The sequence below is a fragment of the Dromiciops gliroides genome, chromosome 2, assembly GCF_019393635.1.
Source record: "Dromiciops gliroides isolate mDroGli1 chromosome 2, mDroGli1.pri, whole genome shotgun sequence".
Taxonomy (NCBI): domain Eukaryota; kingdom Metazoa; phylum Chordata; class Mammalia; order Microbiotheria; family Microbiotheriidae; genus Dromiciops; species Dromiciops gliroides.
In genome coordinates this window covers 235,350,185-235,371,318 of record NC_057862.1, presented here as the reverse complement: position 1 = coordinate 235,371,318, position 21,134 = coordinate 235,350,185, and the positions used below count along the sequence as shown (strand labels likewise).

At 37.8% G+C, this 21,134-nt stretch overlaps 1 protein-coding gene across 9 annotated transcripts in view; it reads left to right on the top strand.

Moving 5' to 3' along the window:
* Positions 1–21,134, top strand: part of TTLL5 (tubulin tyrosine ligase like 5) — a 342,013-nt gene that overhangs the window by 43,744 nt on the left and 277,135 nt on the right. For all 9 annotated transcript variants that reach the window (XM_043985336.1, XM_043985334.1, XM_043985333.1 and 6 more), the window contains exons 8-9: positions 4,983–5,052; positions 5,322–5,406. In XM_043985336.1, coding sequence (XP_043841271.1) covers positions 4,983–5,052; positions 5,322–5,406 — 155 coding nt within the window. The remainder of the gene's footprint in view (positions 1–4,982; positions 5,053–5,321; positions 5,407–21,134) is intronic.

The window sequence follows — 21,134 nt, the reverse complement described above, 5'->3', positions numbered from 1 at the left end:
TTATTTTCCCCAATATTTCTCTCTCTAGAAAGAGAGAAAGAATTATTTAAAGTTTGGAACACAACCTATAGTATATTACTTTGTAGTAGGAATTAATTAATTCAATCAATATGAATTAGTTCAGTGGGGGAATCTTATTTGTTAGAACCTGATCAAGAAAAGCTAAAGGGAATCAGGGACTAATATTGATGATTCTTTAGATGGTGGTATGAATGAATACTGGTCTCAGAGTCCCACTGAGATCATAAGGTAAATAGAGATGTGTTGTGGGAGTTTTTTGTTGCTAAATTTATGAATACAAATAGGAAGTAAGAAAATAATTCTAGATCCCTTCAGTGAATGAATGCCTAAGATCCAAATGAGGTACTTAGTAATCTGAACTATTAATGTACCTTATTATAGGGCACAAAATCACTTTTATTTTATAAGCTATGAGAATAATTCCAAAGACTAGTTTTGTGGATTGAAAGGAAACCAGGAGGTTTCTCTTTTTGTTAAATACTCTTTGATGGATCTGCAATTTCACTAATGTAGGTACCCCCTTTCATGACCTCTTATTCTATGCATCTTTTGTCCTTGTCTTCCTGTAAATCTTGCATGAGAGTCCACCGATTGTGCTGGAAAGCACGTTGGTATACATTGGTATATATAATCTATAGATTATAACTTACTCTTGAATAACTGACTACTTTTAAAAATTCTGTTTATACAACTCTTTGGTTATATAACTCCTATCCACTGTTTCTGTTATGGAATTGTGTGTTGTTAATGTATTGTAGCCTCCTTGTGCCCCCCACATACTTCTCCTTTGCCATTTGGCATTAGTTAACCTCAACTTTAATCCTTCAGAAACTGTTATCTCATGACTCAGTCTCATACATCATCACTAGAAAAATGTCTTTAAAAATTTATTCACATCTTCTCTTTTTATTATCATCTTCATTTCTAGAGAGATTTTGTCATCTTTTGTAAAAGCATGAAAAAGAAAGAGAAAAAAGCAGTTTCGCAAAATGAACCAACATTTCAACCAGGTCTAATGGCATATGCACTTCCCATATCCTTACATCCTCCAAATACACAAAAAAGGCAGGGAGGTGAATTTTTTCTCCCTTCTTCCATGCCAAATTTGGTCATTGTAATTACATGACATTCAGTTTTGCTTTTTTTGTTCTTTCCATCTAAATTGGTATAGCCATTCAGTATGTTGTTTACCTGGTTCTGCTTACTTCACTTTGCAACAATTCCTTTAAGTTTTCCTATTATTTTCTGTATCAGAAAAATATCTTTTTTTTTTTAACAGTAACCTTCTTTAATTACAAGGCAACCTAATTTCCATTTTGTGGCTATTTACTTTTATTTTGTAGAACTACTGTTGGAACTTAGATTTAAGATTTTGTTTTTCTTTAGTATAGGCCCTTTTCCCTTAACCCTATAGTAAAGTCTCAATGTGTAATTTGTGGAGCTTCAATTTTTCTGCCAAGTTGAGTTTTAAAATTCCATCTTCTGGACTCGACTTCTTGAAGGATTCAGTAGGTGAAGAAATTGAATCTAGGAAAAAGGTTTATTCAAACACAACATGATGGTCACATTCTAAATCAACATTTTACACTTCTGTGGAAGTTTTATTGCTGTAGTTCCAATTGAGGAAATAGACTTCCTTAGGCCACGAACAGGTAGAGAACCTTGTATCCTCATTTTTTTGTGCCCACTTTCAGCTATAATGACCTACTCTTCTACTTTGTCTTTACCCTTAGTCCCATGTTGCTTTTTGGTTGGTTGTTTTCTTGGTATTTAAATCTAGAGATATTTGAAATGATTGAATAATTCTAGAAATTATCATATTAGAATGCTTTATAAATTAGCCAAAAATGAATTCATTTTATCCAAATTCTCTTAATATATTATTTTTTCAGTAGTTATTTGCTTATGTGTCATGTACTGAATAAGTCTTATCCTCCTATTGGACAAATAAGCTACATAAAGTCAGTAACATGGCTCATCTACACTTTGTATTTCTACTAGTGTCTTGTACAATGTTCTCTATTTAATATACCTTTAATAAACAGAGTTCAGAGTTCAGAGTTGCCTCCTTGTTCTTAAAATTTTTCTTTCTGATTCTTAATCTATCCCCCTCTTTCTTTCTCTCTCTCCTTCCCTCACATATATGTATATAAAGATGTAGGCACATACAGATGGATAGATAAACAGACAGGTAAAACATCTATTAAGCACTTACTATGAGCTAGTCCAGTCTAGAGTCAGGAAAACCTGAGTTCAACTCAGCTTTTGGATACTTACTGGCTGGGTTACCCTGGGCAACTCACTTAACCCAGTTTGTCTCAGTTTCCTCAACTGCAAAATGAGCTGGAGAAGGAAATGGCAAACCACTCCAGTATTTTTGCCAAAAAAAAAAAAAATCCCATACAGGGTCAGGAAGAGTTGGACACCACTGAATAACAACATGAGCTAGGCACAATGCTAAGTATTGGAACTACAGATAAAAGCAAGATAGGCACTGCCCCCAAGGAGCTTCCTTTCTCATAGGGCAAGACAACACACAAAGGAGTTCTGAAAAGTGTTGGGGAGGAGGTATATGCAAGGACATGGTGAAGAGATGGCCAGGAAGTGATATGAAGGCCTGGGCCCCTACCAAAATAAGGCAAAAATCTCAACTGCCCAAGCCAAGGGATTTAGCCAGAAAGAAACAGTTGTTAGCCACAGTCAGGCTAACAAGATCTATCAGCTGCTACATTAAAGGATTGGAGGGCATGGAATATGATATTCCAGAGGGTAAAGGAACTGGTATTACAACCAGGAATCAGCTACCCAGCAAAACTGCGCATAATCCTTCGGGGGGAAAATGGGAATCCAGTGAAAGAGAGGAGTTTCAGAAAAGACCTTAGCTGAATCTAAAATTTGACTTTCCAAAACAAGACCCTAGAGAAGCATACAAAGGTAAACAGGAAAAAGAAATAAAGGATATTAAAAGGTTAAACTGGTTATATTCCTTTATGGAAAGATGATACTTGTAACTCATAAGAACTTTCTCATCATTAGGACAGCTGGATGTAGCATAGTTAGACAAAGGGCACAGGTGTGAGTCCCAAATATAATCACATTTTCTATAGGAAGTCTTTCCCAACCCCTCTTAATTCTAGTGCCTTTCCTTTAAAATTATTTCCTATTTATCTTGTATATAGTTTTCTTCGTATGTATTTGTTTTCATGTTGTCTACCCAACTGAACTGTAAGCTCCTTGAGGGTAGGGACTGTCTTTTGTTCCTTTTTATATCTAGCACATAGCACAGTACCGGGCACATAGTAGGCACTTAATAAATGCTTATTGAGTGGCCGACTATGCCTTTCTATCTAAATTTCCTTTTTTTTGGCGGGGCAATGAGGGTTAAATGACTTGCCCAGGGTCACACAGCTAGTAAGTGTCAAGTGTCTGAGGCTGGATTTGAACTCAGGTCCTCCTGAATCCAGGGCCAGTGGTTTATCCACTGCACCACCTAGCTGCCCCCTCTATCTTTCTTTTAACCATATGATCACATCTAAACTCTCCTTTGCATTCAAATCTCTCGATCATCTGGACTTCCCATACTGCTCTAAATGCGGATTTCTTATGAATCCTCATTTTGGTCTCTACAGTAGCCAAGCTATCCTGGTCACTATTTTTTTTTAATAACTCAATTTTCCCATCTGTTTACCTTTGCAAGTGACTTTCTCCTTTATTTGATATCCACAGTCCCCTCTTTACCAGGTTCTTGGTGCCTTTTTAAGTTTCATTCAGTTCTTTCTGACTCAAGAAGCTTTCCCTGACTTATCCTATTGAACTTTGATCACTCAGTAATCACTGTCTCTTCAGAGTATTTGGACTCATTTTGTACTCTTGTTTTGCCCTTACAATTGTGCTGCCTTGTATTCTTCTCACATCATTTCACCTGCGCATTTTAACCCTTTAATTAGATTGTAAATTCCTCCAGGACAGGAATTGCAGTTGTTTGTTTTTGTTCTTTTGTATTCTCTCACACAGGCTTAATAGATTATGTTCAGTGAATAAAAAATATATATAATAACACATTTATACACTGCCTTTAGGCTTACAAAGCACATTCCTGACACCCACCTTGAGAAATGTTATAAAAGTATTATTCTCATTTTACAGATGAGGAGGCTGGTGCTTACAGCAGTTAAATGATGTGGGCCTGATTCCACTAGTGTCAGAGTTAATATTTGAAACCAGCTTGTTCCATGCTCTTTCTATTATAGAAGGAAAACCTATCCTTTTTTTTTTTTTTTAGTGAGGCAGTTGGGGTTAAGTGACTTGCCCAGGGTCACACAGCTAGTAAGTGTTAAGGGTCTGAGGCCGGATTGGAACTCAGGTACTCCTGACTCCAGGGCTGGTGCTCTATCCACTGCGCCACCTAGCTGCCCCAAACCTATCCTTTTTCAAAGGGCATAGAATCATTTACTGTTTAAAGGACTGTGAAAAGTTCTTTAAAGTCCTTGGAGAAGCCAGTTCTTAAAAAAAAAAAGGTAGCATTTTAAAATTTGCTTCTCACCTAAAATGGGAAGAAAGTAAGTTTTTATTTACTAGCAATTCTTCAAGGTAACTGTCTTACAATTGAGGAAACTAAAGCAGAGATTAAGGGAGAGTCACACAGCTACTGAGTGTTTGAGTCTGTATTTGAACTCATGTGTTCCTGAATCCATACCCAGTGCTCAGTCTACTACTCCATCTATCTGTCTTTTTGGGATATATTATGTGAAAGCTGTTCTGTAGAGAAAATTTATATTGTTTTGGTTGTTATCGGGCAATGACAGAGCTTAGGGAAAAGACATGGGTAGGTTAAAAGAAGACTGGAGCAGTATTTAAAGTTTTTTAATTGTCTTTCTCAAAAGATCAGGAGCATTGCTTCATATTATGTGTTAGGGTGCTTCAGCACTTCTATCCTCTCAATTCTTTCTCTCTCTCTATAGCCAAACCAAATTTCCCTGGAAGAGAACATCCTGGTCTCTCGTTATATCAACAATCCCCTGCTCATAGATGGTAAGTTGTGATTTTGTCTTTGTCTATATTGGGCTAGATATTGCTATACTGTTCTTAAGGTTATGTCTTGGTGATTTGAAAATTCTCATGGTCTTCTAAAGAAGAAATCCTTATTAAAGTTGTCTTATATTATAACAAAGTCCAGTTTATTCACAAGGGACGGTGAAGGGGATGGAGTATTGTCTTTTCCATGCTCTACATGTTTCATTTCGTTTTTTACAGTATACACTCAGAATTATTTTTCACTGAAAAGTCATTGTTTCTTCTAGATTTCAAATTTGATGTACGTCTCTATGTGCTCGTGACGTCCTATGATCCTCTTGTCATTTATCTCTATGAAGAAGGGTTGGCTAGGTAAGAAATTTCTTTAGTGATCCTACTATATTGCTTGTTCCTTTTTATTGTTCATCTCATTAAGACTGAATAAACCTGAATTGTTTCACATTATAGAAATCAGCCTCATTATACTTCATATACATACACACATATATGAATACACATTTCTTAGTCATGACCTAGGTTCATTAAATAGTTTCACATGCTGGTAGTTATAATGAACTTCCTACTGAATTAATCATGAACTAACTAATGAATAAATACAGTGGAATGTTCAATTACAAGCAAGACCCTCATTATTAAATGTGCTAATTAGTATTGTTTCTGATACTCCTTTCTCTAATCTTGTTCCACTGCTCTATTTTTAGCTACTACCAGATAATTTTGATGATTTCTCCTTTATAATATAGTTTGAGATATGGAAGGGCCATTCCCCTTTCATCCCTACTACTTTTCTTTTTTTTTTCTTTTTTTTTAGTGAGGCAACTGGGGTCAAGTGACTTGCCCAAGGTCATACAGCCAGCAAGTGTTAAGTGTCTGAGGCCGGATCTGAACCCAGGCACTCCTGACTCCAGGGCCGGTGCTCCATCCTCTGCACCACCTAGCTGCTCCATCCCTACTACTTTTCCTGATATTCTAGATATTTTTGTTTTAAAAATGATTTTTAGGGGGCAGGTAGATGGCGCAGTGGATAGAGCACCAGCCCTGGATTCAGGAGGATATGAGTTCAAATCCGGCCTCAGATACTTGACACTTACTAGCTGAGTGACCCTGGGCAAGTCACTTACCCTCATTGCTCCACAAAAAACCCCACCAAAACAACTCCCCTCTCCAAAAAAAAAATGAATTTCGGGGCAGCTAGATGGCGCAGTGGTTAAAGCACCGGCCCTGAATTCAGGAGTACCTGAGTTCAAATCCGGCCTCAGACACTTGACGCTTACTAGCTGTGTGACCCTGGGCAAGTCACTTAACCCCCATTGCCTGCAAAAAAACACAAAAAACAAACAAAAAAAAAGAATTTCATCATTATTTTATCAATTTCTGTCAAGTATTCATTTGGTAATTTGAATTGGCATAGCATTAGCAGTGTAGATTAGCTTTGGTAGTATGTAATTTTTATTGTATTGGCATGGGCCTGCCACGAGAACTGAATATTCCTCCAACTATTTAACTTGTTCTTTATTTCTTTAAGAAGTACTTTTTTTTTTTTTTGGTGGGGCAATGAGGTTTAAGTGACTTGCCCAGGGTCACACAGCTAGTAAGTGTCAAGTGTCTGAGGCGGGATTTGAACTCAGGTCCTCCTGAATTTAGGGCCTATGCTTTAGCCACTGCGCCACCTAACTGCCCCCAAGAAGTATTTTTTAATTGATTCTGTACAAGTCTTTTGTGTGCTTTGATAGATTAATCCCCAGATATTTCATATGTTTTGTAGTTACTTGGAATGGAATTTCTTTTCCTATTGCTTCTTGATTTTGTTGTTATTATATAAAAATCCTGTTGATTTTTGAAGATTTATTTATTTTTGTAGACTGCACATTTGCTGAAGCTGTTAATTGTCTCAACCTTTGCTGATTCCCTGGGATTTTCTAAATATACCATCATATCATCTGCAAATAGGGATAGTTTTTTCTACTCTTTAATTATTTTTATGCCTTTAATTTCTCTCTCTTGTGTTATTACTGTTCCTTCATTTCTAAAAAATATGTTAAATAATAGTAGGAAGGGGCAGCTAGGTGGCACAGTGGATTGAGCACCGGCCCTGGAGTCAGGAGGACCTGAGTTCAAATCTGGATTCAGACACTTGACACTTACTAGCTGTGTGACCCTGGGCAAGTCACTTAACCCCAATTACCTCACCAAAAAATAATAATAATAATAATAGTAGGAAGAATGAGCATGCTTGCTTTATTCACATATTTATTGGAAAAAGTTCTAGTGAATATTGAAGATGATGTTTGCTTTTTGTTTTTGAGAGATACTTTTTATGAGATTAACAAAGGTCCTTCTATACCTGTATTTTGTAGGGTTTTTTAAAAAGCATAAATGAGTGTTATACTTTCTCATCTATTGAGATAATCGTGTGGGTTTGTATGTTTTTGTTTTTAATGTGATTAATTATGTTGATAGTTTTCCTAACATTGAACCATCCTTGCATCCCTTTTATAAATCCAACTTGGTCACAATGGTTGATTTCTTGGATAAATCACTGCAGTCTGTTTGACAGGATTTTATTTAAAATTTTTGAATCAATATTCATTAATGATATTGATTTGTAGTTCTCCTTCTCTGTGTTATCCTTACCTAATTTATGTATTAGTATAAAGGATTCTGGTAGCATGCTTTCTTTCACAATTTTTAAGAAGAATTTGTATAGTATGGGTACCAGTTGTCCTATAAAAGTTTGATAGAACTCTCTTGTGAGTCTTTGGTAGTTCCTTTACAGCTACTTCTATTTCCTTTTCTGAGATTGGATTATTTAAAATCTGTATTTGGTCTTCTGTCAGTTTGGATATTTTACATTTTTGGAGGTATTCCTTTATTTCTTTTGTGTCCTCAGTTTTGTTAGCATTTGGCTCTGTGTAATAGGTTCTGTGTATTCTTTTTGTTTCTTCTGTTTTTGTTGTGATTTCAACTTGCTCATTTGTACCTTTGTTCTTTTACTTTTAGGCATTTTTCAAAACACGATTCTCAGTTCCTATACAGAATGGTTGAACTATTTTACAGTTTCACCAGCTATGCGTTGATGATCTTGTCTTTCCACACCCTCTCCAACATTGACTATTCCCATGTTTTGTCACAATTGTCTATTTTCTCTGTGTGAGATAAAACCTCAGAATTGTTTTAATGTGCATATCTCTATTTCTTAATACTGATTTGGAACAGTCTTTTATATGGTGGCTAATACTTTGCACTTTATCTTTTCAAAATGGGATTTGGTGTATTTATTGCCTAACAGCATTGGGAAAATCATAGGATCATAGATTTAGAATTGAAAGGGACCTTAGAAGCTATTGACTTTAGCCTCCTCTTTTACATATGATTAAACTGAGGCTGAAAGATTCAAATTTAGGTCTTTTTAACTCAAAATCCATTGTTCTACTCACTGTACCATTTAGCTGCTTGTTCATATTCTTTGACCTTTCATCCTTTGGGAATGGTTCTTGGTCTAATATGTTTCCATTAATTCCTTATATATCTTGGGCTGAAGGTCATTATCAAAGATATCTGATAATTTAATGCTAGTTTTCATTTTTATCCTAGCTTCATTTTTTTTTAAACACAAGAGCTTTTCAGTTTCACATAATTGAAATGATCTGTTTCATGTTTTGAGAACTCTAAACTTTGGTTAAGAATTCTTCCCCTAGCTATAGTTGCAAATATCATTCTATATATTTACTAATATATATATATATATAATTTAGAAATAATGTGACCTTTTATATTATTAAGTACCTTTTTAGAGGATTTTTAAAAATAATAAACATTTTTATTTATAGTTTTGAGTTCCAATTTTTATCCTTCTTTCCTTCCCTCCCCTCCCCCATCCCTGAAGCGTCAATCAGATATGGGTTATACATATATGATTATGTAAAACATTATCATATTTGTCATTTTGTACAAGAACACTTGATTAAAAGAAAAAAAATGAAAGTGAAAAATAGCATGCTTCAGTCTGTTCCATCAATCAGTTCTTTCTTTGGAGGTGGATAGTATGTTTCTTTTCTTTTTTTTTTTTTTAGTGAGGCAATTGGGGTTAAGTGACTTGCCCAGGGTCACACAGCTAGTAAGTGTTAAGTGTCTGAGGCCGGATTTGAACTCAGGTACTCCTGAGTCCAGGGCCGGTGCTCTATCCACTGCGCCACCTAGCTGCCCCAATAGTATGTTTCATCAATAGTCCTTTGGGATTGTCTTGGATCATTGTATTGTTGATAATAGTCAAGTCATTTATAGTTCTTCATCAAACAATATTGCTGTCTCTGTGTATAATGTTCTCTTGGTTCTGCTCACTTCACTATATATCAGTTCATATAAGTCTTTCCAGGCCTTTCTGAAATCATCCTGCTTGTTATTTCTTATAGCACAATAATATTCCATCATCATCATATACCACAGTTTATTTAGCCATTCCCCAATTGATGGGCATTCCTTTGGTTTCCAATTCTTAGCCACCACAAAAAGAGGTACTATAAATAGAGGATATTTTTAAAATTAAATTTTATTTTATTTTCAAACAAAATTCAGCCGTCTCTACCTCTCACTCCCTGCTCTCCTACCCCACTTGGGAAAAGAAAGGGGGGGAAAGCCTTGTTACAAAAATGTACAGTCAAACAAAACAAAATTTTTCATTGGCCATGTTTGAAAAAGTATATTCCATTCTGCACCAAATTTCACCTCTCTGTCAGGAAATGGGCAACATGTTTCAGCATGAGTCCTCTGGAATACTAGTTGGCTATTACACTCATAAAGGTACAATGCAGTAGTATTCCATCACATTCATATACCATAACTTATTTATCTATTCTCCAATTTATGGGTACCCCCTCAGATTCCCATTCTCTGCTACCTAAAGAGAGAGCCAAAAATATTTTTGTATAGCCCTAGAATTTGTTTTGTTTAGGATGAAATGAATTCCCCCTCCCCTCTCCTCCTTTTTCCCTCCTATTTCACTGTTGAGTGAAATGGATTTCTGAATCAAATGTGTGTGCATGTGCTGGCACACATGTATTCTTCCTTCTTTTGACTAGTTTAGATGACAGCGAGGTTCTAGTGTCAGCCTCCCCTCTCCTCCTTATTTGTATAGATGTCTACTTGTGCACTTTGATTATGTGAGATAATTTTCCCTAACCTTCCTTTCCCTCCCTACTTCTCCCCAGTGCATCCTTCTTCCCCTTTCTTTCCATTCTTTTCTTTAGATCATCAAGATTTAACATAATCACTCCCAGGCTTTGTCTCATTGGACTTCCTTTATGAATCGTAATGATAGGGATCCGAAGGGACACATTTATCATTTCCCCATATTTCAGTGTAAGCAGTTTACCCTTACCATTGTCCATTCATGTTTACCTTTTTATTTTTCACTTCACTCCTGTGCTTGTACTTCAAAGTTTCTATATAGCTCTGATCTTTTTATCAAGAATGCTTGGAAGTCCTTTAAAAATTCATTTTCCCTCCTGTAGCATTACATTTAGTTTTGCTGGGTAAGTTATTGTTGGTTGTAAGTACATATTCTTTTCCTTCTGGAATATAATATTCTAAGTTTTCCACTCCTATATTAGTGGTGGCTGTTAAATCATGTGTGATTTTGACTGTGGCTCCTCACTATTTGAATGAATTCTTTCTGGCCTATTGCAATATTTTTTTTCTTTCACCTGGAAGCTCTGGATTTTGGCATTGATGATGGAAATGTTCATTTTGGGGTTTCTTTCAGGAGATGATTGATGTAGTCTCTCATTTTCCATTTTGTCCTCCGGTTCTAAAAGATCTGTCAGTTTTCTTTTAAGATTTCTTGAAACTTGATGTCTAGGCTCTTTTTTTGGTCATGGCGTTCCAATAGTCTAATGATTCTTAAATGTTTTCTCCTTGATTTGTTTTCCAGGTGAGTTGTTTTTGCTATGAGATACCTTCCATTTCCCTCTATTTGTCAGTCTTTTGGCTTTGTTTTAATATGTCTTTTTGTCTCATGAAATCCTTGACTTGTATTTGAAAATCCTTCTGAATTTTCAGGGGATGTGTTGCTTGGGCAAATTTTTGTACCTCTCATGCCAAGCTGTTAGTTAATTCCCTTTGCAATTCTTTCTTCTATAGCTCTCATTTCTTTTTCATTTTTTTCCAACTCTTGCTCTGTCTAGGAATTGAGTTTAATTTTAATTGAGTTTGTGACACAGATGTGTTTTCCCTGAGGCAATGCTTGTAGATGTTTAGGAGCCATTCTTTTCTTGAGCCTTCCTCCCACCATCATTGCTATTTTTCCCCTCATTCCCTATTTTTTTGTTTTAAAATAATAAACATTTTTATTTATAGCTTTGAGTTCCAATTTTTATCCCTCCTTCCCTCCCTCCTCTCCCCTCCCCCTCCCTGAAGCATTAAGCAATAAAATATGGGTTATACATGTGCGATTATGTAAAACATGACCATATTAGTCATTTTGTACAAGAAAACTTGAATAAAAGAAAAAAAATGAAAGAAAGTGAGTAATAGCATGCTTCAGTCTGTGTTCAATCAATATCAGTTCTTTCTTTGGATGTAGATAATGTGTTTCATCAGTAGTCCTTTGGGATTGTCTTGGATCATTGTATTGTTGAGAATAGTTGTCATTCACAGTTCCTCATTAAACAGCATTGCTATCTCTGTGCACAATGTTATCTTAGTTCTGCTCACTTTACCATACATCAGTTCATACAAGTCTTTCCAGGCCTTTCTGAAATTATTCTGCTTGTCATTTCTTATACTTCAGTAATATTCCATTGCCATCATATACCACAGCTTGTTTAGCTATACCCCAATTGATGGGCATTCCTTTGTTTTCCAGTGCTTAGCCACCACAAAAAAGAGCTGCTAGAAATATTTTTGTACAAATAGGTCTTTTTCTCTTTGGGGGGATGTCTTTGGGATATAAACCCAGCAGTGGTATTGCTGGATCAAAGGGTATGCACAATTCTGTATCCCTTTGAGCATAGTTCCAAATTGTTCTCCAGAACGGCTGGACCTTTTCACAACTCCACCCACAGTGGATTAGTGCCCCAGCTTTTCCACATCCCCTCCAACAACCAATATTTTCCATTTTTATTATATTTGCCACTCTGAAAGGTGTGAGGTATAGTTCTGTATAGTTCCTCTTCTCAGTCTGTCCTGGATCTGCAGCCTGGGGCTATGTAGTGGCTGACAAAGCTGGCAGGTTGACCTTGTCTCAGTCTCTGAGATATCCTTTTGCCCTGCTACACAGCCTCTCCCTGGGTGCTGGTATGCTTCTTGCCCAACCACGTCCTCAGTGTTGGCAGACCTCTCTGTCTGTCTCACTGTGCCACGCTTGGACGGAGAAAGGGCTCACTGTGACCTTTTCTGTACTTCCTTACCAGGATTCTGTTTGGTCCATTTTCTGAGTCTGTTAGAAGGAGTTTATAGTGTAGAGGATCTCAGTGCATTTCTTCCTACCACTCTAATGACTTGGCTTTGTCCTCATGAGAGTATTGTATATGGTGTAAGATATTAATTTAAATGGATTTTTTGCCAAATGTTTTTTGTCATTTTCTCAGCAGTTCTTGTTAAATAGAGAGTTATTCTCCAAGTAGTTTGTGTTTGGCTTTCTGAAGCTGGATTATTGAGTTTGTTTTTGATTGATACTTATTTAGTCTATTTCACTGATCTATTTTTCTATTTTTTTTTTAACATGTACCTAATGCTGTTTTGATGCCTGAAAGTGCTGCCTTTCCTACTTTTCCTCCTCATTTTCCTTGGGATCCTACCTTTTGTTTCTTCAAATGAGAATTTCATTTTGTCTAGCTTATAATTTAACGTCTCTGTTTGAGTGGCATAGCACTAAATCTGTAAATTAGTTTATGTTTTCATTTTTGTTAATTTGGTGACCCACGAAATTATAAAGATAGTGTTCATTTCTGGAAATTGTTTAAGTTATTTGAAATGAATGAATATGTGATTCTTCTTTGTTCTTTTCTCCTCTAACCTTAACCTTTTTTTGTCAGCTGGCTTGCCCTTATCTTCCTTTTTTAACCATTAGTGCGCAAATCCCCCAAATGGGACTATATATAGTGTATTAGGAAGAGAATCAAAACTTGGAGTTGGAAGAGATCTGGGTTTGAATTAGAAAGTAGTGTGGCTAAAGGAAAAAAAAAAAGAAAAGGGGCAGCTAAGTGGCACAGTGGATAAAGCACTGGCCCTGGATTCAAGAGGACCTTAGTTCAAATGCGGTCTCAGACACTTGACACTTAACTAACTGTGTGTCCTTGGGAAAGTCACTTAACCCTCATTCCCTCCCTCCCCCCCCAAGAAAAAGAAGAAGAAAAAGAAAAAAAAGAAAGTAGTATGGCTTAGTGGGTCAAGAATACTTGGGTTCAAATACTTAGTGATTGTATTATTCTCTAAATCTTGCTTCTAATACTTACTGGCTCTGTGACCACTTTGATCCCAAAATTTCTCATGCTTGAAAATGGCGATAAGACTCATTGTATCCATTTCAGGTTTATTACTGTGAAGATCAAATGAAGTAATGGGTATAAAATGTTTGTAAACCTTTAAGCCATATAGAAATGTTATTTGTTATAATAGATTGTCTATGATCCATGAGCAGCCATGACTGACAAAATCATTGCCCATTTATAAATTTCTATATTTCAGAAAATAAATTAACTAGACTAAGCATATGAATAAATAAGAGCTATGAGTTTAATTATAGCTACTTGTAAATATAGAACTATTTACTGGCAGCCCTATATATGTATTATTAGTACTTTTTATTAATTTGAAAGAATTTAATTAATTAATTCATCACTTAAGAAATAAATGTGTTGGGGCAGCTAGGTGGTGCAGTAGATAAAGCACAGGCCCTGGATTCAGGAGGACCTGAGTTCAAATTTGGCCTCAGACACTTGACACTTACTGGCTGTGTAACCTTGGGCAAGTCACTTAATCCTCATTGCCCTGCAAACAAACAAACAAACAAGGAAATGAATAAATAAATAAATGAAGGAAGGAAGGAAGGAAGGAATAAATAAGGCCCTTGATAGATGTTATGAGAGTTATAACCTCAAGTCTTGCTATCTATGCCCAGGTGACTTTACTTTTTATGGTCCTTATTTTTCTAATCTGTAAAATGAGGTGATTAGTCTAGATAATCTTTTTTTTTTTTTTAGGGGGGTGGGGAATGAGGGTTAAGTGACTTGCTCAGGGTCACACAGCTAGTAATAGTCTAGATAATCTTTAAGGTTCCTGCCACTATTACATCTTTATCGGCTCAGATTAAATCCCAGAAAGACACTAATCTTCCTCTTACCTCTAGGTGGCACTAGTAGTATTTATAATATTCTAAGTTTTTTATTATATTTTTGGGTTTTGAGCACTGGGGGCAGTAGAGATTGTTTGTTCTCCTTAGTTTTGGCCTCTCAATACTTGAAAATTAAGAGAAAGGGAGAAAAAAATCGTGATGTTGAATGGAGAAGCTGGGCTACACCTCTTAAGTGAAGACCAAGAGTTCTTCACTATTTTTAAGTCATGGACACCTTGGGCAAGTGGGTAAAAACCATGGACCCCATCTAAATGTAAAATATAGAGATAATTACAAAGAAAACTAATTGCATTGAAATAAAGTTATAAGCATATTTTAAAAAAAATTACTAAGTACACAGATCCCAGGTTAATAACCCCTGATGTATCTAGACTTATGGCTTAATAAAGAAGAAGCTATTTTTTTTTGTTCTGTGTGCAGGAACATATGCCATCAGTATTTTGTAGAGACTAACTATACAATGCTTTTCCCTTGTACTATATGTTCTAGACAGGACATATTAGGAAAATAATTTTTTATGATTTTATTAATAATATTAAGAGAGTTGACTAATTTGATGCCATTGTGCTTCCTTCTTGAGAGTAACTATAATCTTTTCCTTATTGCAGATAACTCCTTGCTTTGAGTAAGAGATTAAACTGGGTGATATCTGAGATTGTGTATAAAGCTTTAATTCTGAGTTTCATCATCTGTTGGAATATTACCTCTACTGCATTTGTTTATTCACCATATTAAGATTTTCCTTCTGCTCAGATATTGTCAGCTACTAAGAATGTGCAGTTTTATAGTTTTAGAATCCCTGATCTATATGCAAACTTGTTCTTTCATCTGTATGTAGGATATATCACTCTGCCAACACCATTAATTTCTGCCACAAATTGGACTTGGTTGGGTCCCAGATAGTAAAGTTATATATTGTTTTTCAGAGATACTGAAGATACTATAGAGCAGAAGTTCTTCTTCTTCTTCTTCTTCTTCTTCTTCTTCTTCTTCTTCTTCTTCTTCTTCTTCTTCTTCTTCTTCTTCTCTCTCTCTCTCTCTCTCTCTTTTTTTTTGGGGGGGGGCAAGGCAATGAGGGTTACATGACTTGCCCAGGGTCACACAGCCAGTAAGTGTCAAGTGCCTGAGGTCGAATTTGAAGTCGGGTCCTCTTGAATCCAGGGCTGGTGCTTTATCTATTGCACCACCTAGCTGCCCCCCTAGAACAAAAGTTCTTAACCTTTTTTGTGTGCATGATGATTCCCTTCTCAGAATAATGTTTTTAAATGTCTAAAATAAGGGGAAGGGAACAAGCATTTATTAAATGCCTATTATGTACCAGGCAGTGGTCTGGCACTTTATAAATATTATCTCATTTGATCTTCACAAGAACTCTGGTATGTAGATACTATTGAGGAAACTATAACAGAGGTTAAGTGATTTAACTTTAACTTAACTACCCAGAGTCACACAACTAGCAAATGTCTGAGGTTGTATTTGAACTCGGGTCTTCCTTATCCCAGGCCCGGCACTCTTTCTACTGCACTGCTTAACTGCCCCTAAAATATATAGGATCCCAAAAGGAAACAAAAGGTTAGTGAAAATAAAGATGTAAGTTTTTTCCCTATCCAAGTTTTTTTGAAATCTGTGTACGGACTGCATGGATTCCAGGTTAAGAACTCCTATTATAGGAAAGCTTTCTTTCTGCATCTCTTGTGATGCTTCTTAGCCTATATAACTTCTTGTGATCCTTTACATTTACCTGTTGATTTTTTCCTTCATAGTGTATGTGATGGCTTTCATTCCCAGTCTATAGCTCCTTTGGATCAAAAGCTGAAAACAGATTTTTTTTCCCCCACCAAAATGCTTTTTCCTGTTATCTAAATAAAACCTGAACTTCGTCTTCTGGAAGGGTCAAGGACAAGCACAGAAAGACCCCACCTTTCCCGAAAAAGACAAAATTGGGAAGATGAGAGAAATAGCCAGAAGTGTATATATATCAGAGGTTTCCCTTTTTTAAAAGAAAAAATAGGTATGCTGAAGCCTCACATTGTTTCTGTCCTTTGACTACAAAAAAAAAAAAAGGATGCAAGAAACCTATAGTTTCTTATGGGCCTATTTTAATATTCTGGGAAAGGTTGTAAATTCAGTCTTAGTTTTTGGAATAAGTATTTTATTTTAAAGTTTGTATTTTTAGCCTGATAACAGAACCTGAATAGCCAGGTTTAAATCCAGCATTTGAAATTTTTCTTCATTTGGGTTAAATGACCTTAGAAAGTAGGAAAACTCTGTCTCACCATTTCTGTTTTTTATGTTTAAATGGATCTGTGATCTTATCTGTTTCCCTCTACTGATACAGTTTATAACACTAGCCTATCTTAGGTGATTCTTGTCCCTGACCTCCCAAAGTCTGTCACAAGGGTGTCCATCCAAGTCTCCCTTCCTTTCTTTCAACATCACAAGGTTACTAGTACAGTCTGTACATCTGTCGTTCCCTGCTTTTACCCACTCACCTCCTCTTCCTGTCACACACTTCTTTTACTCCTCTTCTTTGAAGTCCCCTTTGGTTATATTTTGCAGCCTATTCAGACATACCATGTGCCTGGTCATTGCCCTTTGTGTGATACTTATCTTGGATTCTTCAGAGGCATTGGTGTTCTGCCTTGCCAAGTACCTTGTGGTAATCCTGGTAAAATGTTAGTATTAAAGAGATACCCATGCTTCCGTGGGAAGTTTGGGGTCAGAAAAAGAGTTTAGTAATTTCTCAAACATCATCTAGCCCACTGTCTTCCTTCTTTTCACTCGGGGCCCAGCTTTTTGTCCATCTATACTATTACCATAGTTCTTGCACTCTTGCCTGCCTGTCTGTCTCTCTGTCTGTCTGTCTGTCTCTCTGTCTCTCTCTCCCAGACAAGCTCTACATGGTGTCTCTCCAAATAAATGTTGACATTTTTCAGTCAGTGAATGTTTGTCAAGTGCTTTCCATGGGCCAGGAACTGGACTAAGAGCTGGGAATAAAAAGGAAGGCAAAGGACAGTCCCTGCTCTCCAGGAGCTCAGTTGAATGGGGGAGACAGCATGTAAACGAGGTACAAATAGGACAAATTGGAAATAATCCAGAGGGAAGTCCCCAGAATGAAGGGGGATCAGGAAAGGCTTCCTAGAGAAGTTGAAACTTGAGCAGAGTCTTGCAGAAAACCAGGAGATAGACTGGAGGAGGGAGAGCCTTCCAGGCATGGGGGACAGCCGGTGAGAGTGCCCGACTCTTGTGTCTTGTTTGCAGAATAGACAGGAGCACGGGGTCATAAGTAAGACATAAGAAGATGGGAAAGGTGGAGAGGGGGCTAGGTTGGTTATGAAAGGCTTTGAATGACAAACAGGATTTTATATTTGATGCTGGGGACAGTAGGGAACCACTGAAGTTTATTGAATAGGAGGGAGGGAGGTGACATGATCAGACCTGTGCTTTAAGGAAATCACTCTGGTGGGGGGATGGAGGGTGGACTGGAGTAGAGAGTTGAGGCAGGCAGACCTGCCAGCAGGCTGTTTTACTAGTCCAGGTGTGAGGTGATAAGGGCCTGTGTCAGCGTGGTGGCAGTGTCTGAGGAGAGAAGGGAGCACGTGCAAGAGATGCTGTGGGGGGCAGCTAGGTGGCGCAATGGATAAGGCACTAGCCTTGGATTCAGGAGGACCTGAGTTCAAACCCAGCCTCAGATACTTACTAGCTGTGTGACCCTGGGCAAGTCACTTAAACCCCATTGCCCTGCAAAAACAAACAAACAAAAAAAAGAGATGCTGTGAAGAGAAAATGGACAGATTTGGGCAACAAATTATAAATAGGGAGGGTGCAGTTCAAGAGTGAGTTAAAGACGATACCTAGGTTGTGAGCCTGTGTGACAGTGACGACAGTGGTACTCTCAACAGTAATAGGTAAGTTAGGAAGAGGGGAGGTTTTAGGGTGAAAATACTGAGTTCAGTTCTGGAAATGTTGAGTTTAGGGTGTTTTGTGCGATATCCAATTGAAGATGTCTCCTGAGCAGTTGGAGATGTGAAACTGCAGATCAGCAGAGAGGTTAGGGCTAGAAAACTTGAGAATCATGAGCATAGAGGTGATGATTAAATCTTTAGGAACTGATGAGCTCACCAAGTGAAACAGTATAGAGGGACAGCCCAAGATAGAGCTCTGTGGGACACCCACAGTTAGAGAGTGTGATCTGGATGAAGAACACTTCGAAGTCATGAGCTGATAGGTGGGAGGTGAACTAGGCAAGAATAGAGTCCCAAAAACCTAGACAGAAGAGTGTCAAGTAGATGATCAACAGTGCCCAAAGCTTCAAAGAGGTTAAGAAGGATGAGGACTGAGAAAAGACCATTAGATTCTGCAATTAAGGGATCATCGGTACTTTTGGAGAGAGCAGTTTTGGTTGAATGAAGTCAGAAACCAGACTGTAGAGAAAAAAGGAGAGGAAGTAGGGATACCTATTGTGGGAAGCCTTTTCAAGGAATTTAGCATCTGTAGGCAGAAGGACAATAGATGGGGGGTGGGGTGGGAAGGACCAAATAAGATATTTTTGAGGGTGGGGAGGCATGCTTGTAAGTAATATAGAAGTAGCTAGTGGACAGGGATAGATTGAAGATAAGTGAGTGAGTGAGGATGATAGAAGGGGAGGAGGAGACAGCATGGATTGGGATCTCTTGTACTGGGGAGGGTTTAGCAAAGAGAAGGGCAGAAGTTTGTTAGCCATTTAGTTTGCTGTGAATTGACCAGCCACACCCTATTAAGGAATTGAAGGTTTCTCTATGAGGTTCTGTAGTTTACACCGCAAAGGGCTGTCCTGGGTCGGATGCAATCAGCAAAATATGATCCACAGACTACTTACTACCCCTGAGTCAGCTGTCTTTGCAAAGTCAGAATTAGAATTTTTTTTAAAAAGAAAGAATAATAACAAGAAAAATATATTCCATACATCCAAAACAATTTAACCCTGATTGTAGTTGAACAAAAAAAAGTGAAATGTACAACATTTATTCAACATTCAACATGAATGAATACCTGCTGTAATGATTTCATTGTGAAGCTTAGCAAATATAAATTAATTGCTACAACAAAGAGATTAAAAGAGTTCAGAAAACCTTAGTGAACAAATATCTACTTCCTTGCCAAATAGAACGAGATGGCTGCCAATCATTTGTAAAGTCTTATGAAAAACAAATGATGGATGATTATGGGCAGTATCATCTCATAAAACAGAGAAGCAGCGGAAGGTGAAACTGGTTTAAAGAAAGCTTGGCAAGATATTCTTTTTATGTTTATGCAAAATATTGAGGAAATAACCCCCAAATCAATTTTCTTATGTTCTTATTTTTTTGGTCCTCAAATTCCCGATGAATTTTGACCCAGAGGAAATAGGTTAATATTTTAGTGACTAATAATTTGTATGACCTTGGGCAAGTCACTGCCCTTCCTGGGCTTCAAATTCTTCCCCTGTAAAATCAGTGTGTAGGACTAAGTGATGTATGAGAGAACCTCTCTACTTCCAAATCCTGCAGTCTTTAAATGAAGAGGCTGAACTATAAGAACTCTAAAAGTGCATCTTGGCTTCAAGAATCTGTGTGTGGTTGCTTCCATGCATGCTGGTGTTCTCTTCCCTCTCTTTTTAGGTTCATATGTCATGTTGTCAGCAGGGGGCACTGATGGTCTGTGTCCTTGGAGGGAGGGGTGAAGTGCCAAGAGGCTTCTCTGCTAAGATGGTGCCGATTCTTTTTCTTCTCAGACAGAGAGGTGAAATCCAAAGAAGACTTTGTACTAGACTTCATAGCATTAGGTGGCTCCAGTATTTGGTCTAAATGATTTGATAAGGTTCTTTTAGAGCATGGAGCTGGTCCCCACATTTTCAGTTGAAACGGGAAAAATAAATGAAAGTTGAACCAATTCGAACTGAAATTCAAATGTGCTGTCAGAAACCCAAGGATCTGCTGGGCTGACAATTCAGGGAAAACTGAAGTTTTATCCATGGACCCATAAGTGTGCCAGTCATGCTGGGGGGTTGTTTCATGGTGGGTACTGGGTGGTGTCTGACCATGGGGACTACTTTCTTGCTGTCTCTGCAATATTATTCATTCAAAAAGAACCTGAAAGTAACTGTGGCCCCTCCCTGCTATAAACCCTTCTTCAGTAGCCCTCCTTGCTAATTAGCACTGGCTCCGAAGGGATATTTACCTTTTCTCTGTTGGATTCCTGTGGTTTTTAAAGAATTCAGGTGCTTGATAGTTGCCAAAGAATTCAGATTACCTCACAGGCTGCATGCTGTCCAGAGTCTAATACCCCAGCCAGAGAAAGGGAAGAGACAACAACAAGGGGGGATGCCCCCCAATGCTTGCTGTCCCCCCTCACTGGCAGGCCCTTGCTGTTTGTGGACCTTGAACCATTCCTGGCTCTGGAGGCCGGGGATCAGCCTGGTAATCCCTTCCCCAGACGGCTCCGTAGGGCGCTCCCTACTCACTGTAGCACTTTGGCAGGCTCCCTGCTGCAGCTGGTTAACAGAAGATCAGAGAGTCCTTGGGCCTCTTGTTCCCTTCCAATAGAGTTTGTCTGGGTCAGGCCAAGATGAAACCCGGTGGCTCCTGGCAAGGCAGTTTGATTCGCTGTCTCCTCACCTTCTAAGGCCTTGGCTTTCAGTCACCAGAGCCGCTGATGCCCTCTGTGCGGTTGCCAAGATCTCCCCATTGGTCCTCTTCCTCCTTGTCAT